Raw genomic sequence first — 8,300 nt, forward strand, 5'->3', positions numbered from 1 at the left:
GGCCGCGGAGCTCCTGGGGCGGAGCCGCGGTCCCCGGTGTCGGTGCGGGAAGCACCTGCACCTTGCCCAAGCACCAGCCATGGCTCAGCCAAAGCTCTGCTGTGCTGCAGCTCAGCATGGCACTGAGGCACAGTACAGTGCCATGGGATAGCAAGGCATTGCAGGACAGCAAAGCACTGCTGCACAGCACAGCACTGCAGCATGGCATGGCACTGTGGCACAGCATGGCACTGCAGCATGGCAGGTCACCCTGGCATGGCATAGCACCACGGCATGGCAGGGCACGCTGCTAGGAGGCACCAAGGACCCCTGGCCATGTTGTTCTCTCTTGATCCTGCCCTGGACCCCCGAGCCCCTCGAGCACTCCCAACCCTCACCTTGCAGCCATCTCCATCCCCACCTGTCCCCTGCCACCTCTTCATCCCATCCTCGCTCCCACCAAGGGACAGCTTAGGCAGAGGCTCGTAGCTTTATTGCAGTACAGAGGGAAAGGGGGATGCCTCGGGGTCCTCCACCACTGTGGCACGCAGCAGGACAACTTCCCTCCAGGCATCAGCGCTTGGAGAAATCCCCACCTGCAGGACAGGGAATGAGGCGAGGCCGGGGACGCAACAAGAGCCAGGGGGTGCCCCAATCCCTGCTCACCCTGGCAGCTGCTGCACTCGCAGCTATGGATGATGGGCAGCACGACAGGCTCGGCCGTGCCGCCCGCACAGGGCAGGCTGAGGATGCGCACGGGGCTGCCGGGGTCCAGGCGGTAACTGCAGCACTCACACAGCGTCTGCAGGTACGGCTCCTGTGTGGGCACAGCACCGTGGCACTGACTTTGTGTGCTGTGCCCATGGAACGGGGGCGGCACCCGGTGCCCAGGGACCCACCTCGGGGGTGACAGCGGTGCGGGATGGGCAGTGGCCGCTGCAGAAGCTGACCTCCACATTGGGCAGTGAGCAGGGACCCTTGGTGATGTTGCGCAGCTCGGTGAAGCGCCGGCACATGGAGGATGGCTCCTCTGTGGGGAGCGGGGGCAGAGCAGTGACACCCCCATGGGTGGCGCCAGGAGGGTCCCCAGGAGAGGGAGTAGAGTGGGGGTTCCCCTTGAGGCCCTTACCCGGCCACTCCATCCTGCAGACGGGACAGCAGCGTCCTGGCTCCCGCACCTTCACCTCACCCTGTGAATAGAGCAGCATCATAGAATCATAGAATGGCTTGGGTCGGAAGGGACTCCAGGGATCATCAAGTTCCAACCCTCCCACCACAGGCAGGGACACCAATCTCTATCTGGCACTACACCAGGTTGCTCATCCAACCTGGTTCTGAACACCTCCAGGGATGGAGCACCACAGCCTCTCTGCACAGCCTGTTCCAGCACCTCCACTCTCATAGTAAAGAACTTCTCCCTGACATCTGATCTAAACCTTCCTTCTTTGAGCTTAAAACCATTCCCCTTTGTCCTGTCACTGCCTACCCTTGTAAAAAGCTGCTTCCCCTCCTGTTTATAATCCACTTTTAAATACTGGAAGGCTGCAATGAGGTCTCCTCACAGCCTTCTCTTCTCCAGGCTGGACAAGCCCAGCTCCCTCAGCCCGTCCTCATAGGGGAGGTGCTGCAACCCTCAGGCATCAGGGACCTGAGGGGCAGTGGGGGGCGGGAGGGGGAAGGAAGGGGCAATGGTGTGCAGCGGGGGACAGTGGGCTTGTACCTTGGGGCAGGAGAGGGGCGTGCAGCCATCGGTGCAGTTGGCTTTGCCATCCACACAGCGGCACCTCGCACATTGCTCCTGCCACTCACTGCCAGGCTGGGGGAAGAGAGCTCAGCCAGTGAGGTGGGGGCACCTCTAGGCACCCCTGGGCACCCCCAGGTGCTGTGCCTTGCTCACCTGGTGGAGCTGCCCCTGGTGCAGGCACTCACAGAGGGCAGAGGGCACACAGTGGCCACTGCTGTTGCGGTAGCGGCCGGGCTCACAGGTGCAGCCAGGGGATGGGGAAGGGGTGCAGCCTGGAGGAGCCTCATCGAGGATGTCCCTGCAGCTCTGCTCGCAGCTTGGTGACACCCCGGGGCCCTGCCAGCGCTCCCCCTCTGGGCAGGCTGCCGGCAGCATGGGATGTGTCACCAGCACCGGCCGTGCAGCAGCCCAGCATGTGGAGACCGGAGTGGCCAGGGCTGGTGGCGGTGGGGGACAAACCTGCCCGGGTGCTCCTGCACCCCCAGAGCCTCAGCATCCCATGGTGACAGCCTGCGCCCTTCCCTCACCACCCACCCCATCACCCCTGCCCCATGCTTTGCTTTGCAGCTCGATGAGCCGCAGCCATACCTGGGGACTCCGGGGACACTCACCGCAGTCAGGGAGGTGGCAGGCGGCCTGGCGCACGGGGGGCCCCAGGCACTCAGCCCCCTCATAAAGGCGCTGCCGCAGCGGGTGCCGGTGTGAGAGCTGCTCACCCATCCCACACGTCACCGAGCAGGGTGACCAGGGCGACCACGGGGACCACAGGCAATCCACTGCACAGGGAGCAAGCAAGGCCTGGCTGTGGCACAGGGATTACAGAGCGGGCACGGGGATGAGAACGGGTTGCCCTCACCATTGCACTCCTCCTGCGAGCAGTTGAAGGTGCCACGGATGCAAACGCTGTGGACAGAGAGGAGCTCAGCAGCCACCCAGCACCCAGCACCACCCAGCTCAGAGTCCCCTGCTGTGGGGTGATGCTGTGGGGCTGAGGGCACACACCACGTGTTGCAGCGGTGCTGCAGGCGGCTGCCTGGTGCGTGCTCCTGCTCTTGCTCCTCCCGTGACAGGTTGCGCACTCCGGGCATGGTGGGGTCGAGCGTGCAGCGGCACTCCTCAGGGGGCACGCAGGCACCATCCTGCAGCACCTGCGGGTGATGGGGACCCTGAGGCTGCTGCCCCATCCCCAGCATGCCCCGTGCAACTCCACAGCCCCACCTGTCCGGGCAGGCAGGCGCAGCCAGGCTGGCAGGGCTGTGGTAGGCACTGTGTCTGTGGGCGCAGGTCGGCGCAGGCGTGGGGACAGGTGTTGGCACATTCCCTGAGCACCTGGCTGTGGGGACAGTCTGCGGGCGAGGACACAGCCATCAGTAAGCCCTATCCCCCCCACCTCGAGGCTCCCTGCTTTGTGCAGCCCTTACCCTGTGTGCAGTTGTGCACGTTGCAGACACGGTGCTGCCGCAGTGCTGGGATGGGGCACGGCTCCTCCTCACCCCCCAGCAGCTCCCGGCTGCGCTCCGAGCGGCCCCCTCCACAACTGCTGCTGCAGGGACTCCAGGGGGACCAGGGGCTCAGCTGGCAGACAGCTGAGGGGGACAGGGCTCAGTGCCAACCCCGAGGAGTGCCCGTGCTGATGGTGGCGATGCTGGGCACTCACCAGGGCAGGGCTGGGGGCTGCACTCAGCAGTCTCCTGCATCCCGCTGTCTGTGCAGGGCACCCCGCCGGGGCTCGGCTCACAGATGCGGTGCCGAGAGGTGCGGCCGCTGCCACAGCTGCTCGAGCAGGGGCTCCAGGTGGACCAGGGCCCATAGGATGGGCACGGCAGCGCCGGACACACCATGGTGCCGTTCTCACAGGTGCTGCGGAGCGGCTGCATGAGGATGCAGCCCAACCAGAACACCCAACGCCCCCCACTCACTGGGGCTCAGTGGTGGGCACAGCACGGTCCTGCCCGTGCCGTGAGCCCCATGGCACCCACCAGTTGTGGCACTCAATAATGGCCTCCTGCCCTGGCCACAGCTCCCGGGTGCCGTTGTCCCCGCTCAGCCCGCAGCGGCACTGGGCTGTGGGTACGCACACCCCGTCCTGCAGCAGCTGTCCCTGTGGGCACCGGCACCCTGCGGGGCAGGGGGGTAGGATAGGCACCGTGGTGCTGCGAGTGTCTGTGGGGACGGGCGCAGGGTGCAGTGGGTGGGGGGCCATACCTGGCTTGCAGCCCTCCTGCACGCACTCCACGTGCTGCCAGAGGTCAGTGCAGGCGCGGGGGCAGCTGTTTGCACAGGTGGCAGTGAATATCCTTCCCTGCTCCTCACAATCCTCCCCTGTGCACGGCAGCCTGGTGTCAGGCCCCATCTGGGTGGGGGTCCCGGGGTGGGGGAGGGATGGGGGATTACCTGGACACACGGCCGTGTTGCAGCCCTCGCTCTGGGTGTCTGCCCCCCGGCACTGCCTGCTGCCTGCCAGATGCCGGAGTTGGCGGTGCCGCAGGCGGAAACTCCCACTGCAGGGCTGCTGGCAGGGCCCCCACGGCCCCCAGGGGCTCCAGAGGCACAGCTCTATGGGATGTTGGTGTCATTCAGGGGGGGACACAGGGGGCCCCTCACCTCCATGCCCTGCGGCACTGCAGTACCTTGGCAGATGTCAGGGTCTGGGCAGAGCCGCTGCTGCTGCAGCTCAGCTGAGCACACAGCTGCATCTCCAGACCAAGGCTGGCCGCTCTGTGGGTCCAGGCAAGCTCGGTAGCGGTGCTGCACTGACACGTGGGGTGTGACATTCCCCAGGTGGGATGGGGACAAGGGCAGGCAGGTGCTGCAAGGCGTCCACTCTGACCAGGGGCTCAGCGGGAGCAGTCCTGCGGAGATATGGAACTGCTAGGTGGGTTGGAGATGCTGGGATGTTCCATTGTTGGGGCACAAGATGTGGCACTACCAGAAAGGCGTGGGGCATGGGGACGTTGCACTGCCATGCAATAAAAGCCACGGGGCACGGGGACATGGCATTGCCAGCATAGCAGCAGCCATGGGACGGGGGGAAATGGCACTGCCACACAGAGACAGTCAGGGGGCATGGGGACGTGGCACTGCAGGCAAATGGAAGCCATGGGGCAGGAGGGGGATGCACTTACCATGGCAGCCTTCACTGCTGCACTGCAGGGCTCCGTCCTGGCACACGCTGTGAGGGAACAAACAGCTCTGAGCTCCAGGTGCTGTTCCTGGTCCCTCAAGTGGGGGACACCCCCCTGGCGCACCACAGCCCCACTCACCACTCCTTGCATCCCAGCAGGATGATGTCCCCTGGGGACAGTGTCACCAGGCCGCCTGACCCATTGGTGTGCAGGCAGTCACACTGCTCATGGGGAACACAGGCACCACGCTGCTCCAGGAGCCCCTGCCAGGACAACAGGATGTGGAGAGGCACCTGGTGCATCCCCACAGCATCCCCGAGCATCCCACAGCATTCCCATGGCATCCCCATCAACTCCCTGTAGTGTCCCCAAAGCATATCCCTGCAGTGTCCTTACTGTGTCCCCATAGCCCCCCTGCAGTGCCCCCCATTGTCCATGCAGTGTCTCCTCAATGTCCCTGCAGTATTCTCCCCAGTGTTGTCCCCCCAGTGTCCCCATGGCATCCCTGCAGCCTCTCCTGTCCCATTGGTGGCATTTGGCCATTTGTCCCCAGCACCCTCCATGAGCGCTTCTTTCTAAGCCCTCCCTCCCCCCCAGCAGATTCAGAGCCCACCAGGCTGCCTCCAGCCCCCCCTCCCCGTGCCCCTCTTGCCTGAGGGCAGAAGCAGCCAGGCAGGCAGTGGGACTGGGCTGGGCACAGCTCTGGATGCTGCAGTGTGGAACAAAGCTGGGCACAGGGAGGGCTGCAGGGATGGAACTCGAAGGGGGGCTCGCAGCTGGATTCTGTGGGGACAAGTGTGGGGATGGGACATCCCAGTACATGGAAGGGCAGGGTGTGGGCAGGGAGTGTGTGGTGGCAGGAAGGGACATCCCAGTGAGTGCACAGGGATTGGAAGGGATGAAGGCACACCCCTGTGAGCACATGGGGATACACAGGACCAGGGCAGGGGCACACAGGATGGGCAGGGGCACCCCAAGTGTCACTAAGACAGGCAGGCAGCACATAGAATGGGCAGGATGTGGGCAGGGCTGTGCTGGGGCAGGAAGATCCCTGCCATCCCCATCCTCACCGGAGCATCCCGAGGTGTTGCAGGGGCGCAGCTCCACGTCCAACCCCACGCAGAGGCTGGTGCCGTGCCGGTGCCGATGCCGGTGCTGCAGTGGGGAGCTGCAGGAGCAGCTGCCCCAGGAGCTCCAGGGACTCCAGGAGCACTCAGCTGTGGCAGAGCAGAGGGTGAGGAGTGGGTATGGCCCCACCGCCCCTCACCCGTGCTGATCCCCTACCTGGGCAGGGGCGAAGGTAGCAGGCCTGCACCTCCCGGTGAGCTCTGGTTCCATCCCCGGTGCTGGCGTTGCAGAGGACACCAGAGGGACCCGGGGATGGGCAAGGACAGGAGCCCTCCCGGGAGGTCACGCCGGTGCCACAGCTCCGGGAACAGGGGCTCCATGTGCCCCATGTGCAGTGTTCGGGCTCTGGGATGGAGAGGCGGCACGTCACGGGTCACAGTGTCACCCGGTCCCCTCCATCCCCAGAGGCCTGGGGATGTTTGGGACTGCACGGCACCCACCGGCACAGGCGGTGTCCTCGCAAACAGTGCCCTCTGGCGTGCAGGTGCTGTGGGAGGGGATAAAAAGGGTCAGTGACCATGGGGCGGGTGGTGATGGCAATGGGGTGCAGGATGCTAAAGAGGTAAGTGATGCTTATAGGGCAGGAGATGCCTGTAGGGCAGGTGGTGCCCAAGGAGGTGGGTGGTATCCACGGGGTGGTGATGCTAATGGGGTGGGTGATGCTCAAGGAGCATGTGATGCCCATGGGATAGGTAACTAATGGTGTGGGTAACACCTGCAGGGTAGGTGGTGCCCATGGAGTAGGTTGCACTTGTAGGGTGGGTGCCGCCCATTGGGCAGCATGGGGTGGGTGATGCTAATGGGATGGGTGACACCCAAAGGGTAGGTTGTACCCATGGGGTAGGTGATGGGTTGCAGGCAATGCAGGAGCAGCCCCGCACACCCCACATCCCCTCTTTGGGGCACTGACCATTGCTGGCACTCGCCCTGCAGCCACGTGTCCCCCAGCCTCCTCTCCCAGCTGCCCTGGGGGCACAGGGGTGGGCAGGGTCCCGTGGCACAGCCCCGGTTCTCCATCTGCTCCCCCTGGCACTCCTCGTCCCATGAGCCCGCCACGGGTGTCCTGTCGAGGCACAAATCGGAGGATGTGGAGCTGACAGGTCCTCACGGCCCATGGTACCTGGCCATCCAGTGGCAGTTCCACGTCCCCACCTGAAGCGCGTCTGCTGGCCGTCCCCACAGGTGACACTACATGGAGACCAGTGGGACCAGCGGCTCCAGTGGCAGCGCAGCGGTGCGCAGAGGCGGTCGGTGCAGCGCAGGCGACCCTCCAGACACGTGCAGTTGTTGCAGCCATCGTGATGTGTGCTGCCTGGCACCCAACCATGGCCCTGTGCGTCTGTGCACTCGCAGTGTGCGAGGGGCACACAGCCCCCATCCTGCTCCAGTGTGCCTGCGGGAGGGCAGCGTCACCATGAAAGTCTGTGCGTGCACATGTGACTGTGCCACGCCTGGCTCAACTTCCAGCTGGATGCAGCCAGCCCCACGCATGCAGCTGTACATGCACGTGTGCTGGCGGTGCACACGCAGCTCTGCATGCATTTGCAGTTAATGCCCAGCACTGGATTTGCAGTGTGCACACAGTTCTGCATATAATGCACGTACAGCTCTGCACGTTTGCATTCCCAGCACCGAACACCTGCAGTGCACATCACTGCACACCATGCACAGCAACGCCCACAAGCACTTTTGCAGTGCACTCCCAGCACCGTGTGGCTTTGCAGTGCACGTGCAGCCATACGAGCACATTGACACTGCAGTCAGCTCTGGGCATGTTTGCAGAGCACATGTGCTTGTAGTGCATGTGTAGCTCTGCCTGCAAGTGTTCTTGCAGTGCATGAGTGTGCTTGCAATGCATTCCCAGCACTGTGGGCATTTGCAGTGCACGCATATAGCATGGAGCCCTGCTGCCACCCACACCCACCAACGGCACTCCAAAACCCCTGGGCATCTCCCAGGCTGTGGTCCCTCAGGCGTGCAGTGACAACAGAAGAGTGGCACTCACCGTTGGGGCAGCGGCAGCCGGGCTCACAACGCTCCTCCTCCCCACAGACGATGCCCTCCTGTAGGTCCCCACAGTGCCGGGGGCAGCGGTTGGCACAGGTCACCAAGGCCATGCCAGGGGGGCAGCTGTCGCCTGGGAAGGGGGCACTTGTCAGCGGCACCAGTGCTGAGGTCCCACTCCATCCCCATCCTCATCCCCATCCCCACTCCTGTCTGGATCTCTGTTCCCATTTCCATCCCCATCCCTCCACTTCCATCCCCTGTCCACATCCCAATCGCATCCCCATCCCCATCCCCATCCCCATCCCCATCCCATCCCA

General features: G+C 64.2%; 2 protein-coding genes across 2 annotated transcripts in view; both read right to left on the reverse strand.

Moving 5' to 3' along the window:
- Positions 1 to 8,300, reverse strand: part of LOC104914582 (GTPase IMAP family member 7-like) — a 104,986-nt gene that overhangs the window by 4,698 nt on the left and 91,988 nt on the right. The window lies entirely within an intron of this gene.
- The window catches only part of LOC100542252 (SCO-spondin), a 44,544-nt gene continuing 36,493 nt past the window's right edge, over positions 250 to 8,300 (reverse strand). Inside the window, 25 exon segments of the mRNA XM_031557042.1 lie at positions 250 to 575; positions 646 to 796; positions 879 to 1,009; positions 1,109 to 1,169; positions 1,700 to 1,795; positions 1,877 to 2,085; positions 2,335 to 2,499; positions 2,580 to 2,626; positions 2,726 to 2,871; positions 2,942 to 3,069; positions 3,145 to 3,309; positions 3,381 to 3,583; positions 3,703 to 3,841; positions 3,929 to 4,045; positions 4,118 to 4,279; positions 4,354 to 4,575; positions 4,849 to 4,895; positions 4,987 to 5,111; positions 5,501 to 5,631; positions 5,919 to 6,065; positions 6,133 to 6,321; positions 6,417 to 6,463; positions 6,887 to 7,039; positions 7,129 to 7,369; positions 7,982 to 8,171. Of these exon segments, the coding sequence (XP_031412902.1) occupies positions 553 to 575; positions 646 to 796; positions 879 to 1,009; positions 1,109 to 1,169; positions 1,700 to 1,795; positions 1,877 to 2,085; positions 2,335 to 2,499; positions 2,580 to 2,626; positions 2,726 to 2,871; positions 2,942 to 3,069; positions 3,145 to 3,309; positions 3,381 to 3,583; positions 3,703 to 3,841; positions 3,929 to 4,045; positions 4,118 to 4,279; positions 4,354 to 4,575; positions 4,849 to 4,895; positions 4,987 to 5,111; positions 5,501 to 5,631; positions 5,919 to 6,065; positions 6,133 to 6,321; positions 6,417 to 6,463; positions 6,887 to 7,039; positions 7,129 to 7,369; positions 7,982 to 8,171 (3,435 nt within the window). The 3' untranslated portion in view covers positions 250 to 552.

Source organism: Meleagris gallopavo, chromosome 29 (genome assembly GCF_000146605.3).
Source record: "Meleagris gallopavo isolate NT-WF06-2002-E0010 breed Aviagen turkey brand Nicholas breeding stock chromosome 29, Turkey_5.1, whole genome shotgun sequence".
NCBI lineage: Eukaryota > Metazoa > Chordata > Aves > Galliformes > Phasianidae > Meleagris > Meleagris gallopavo.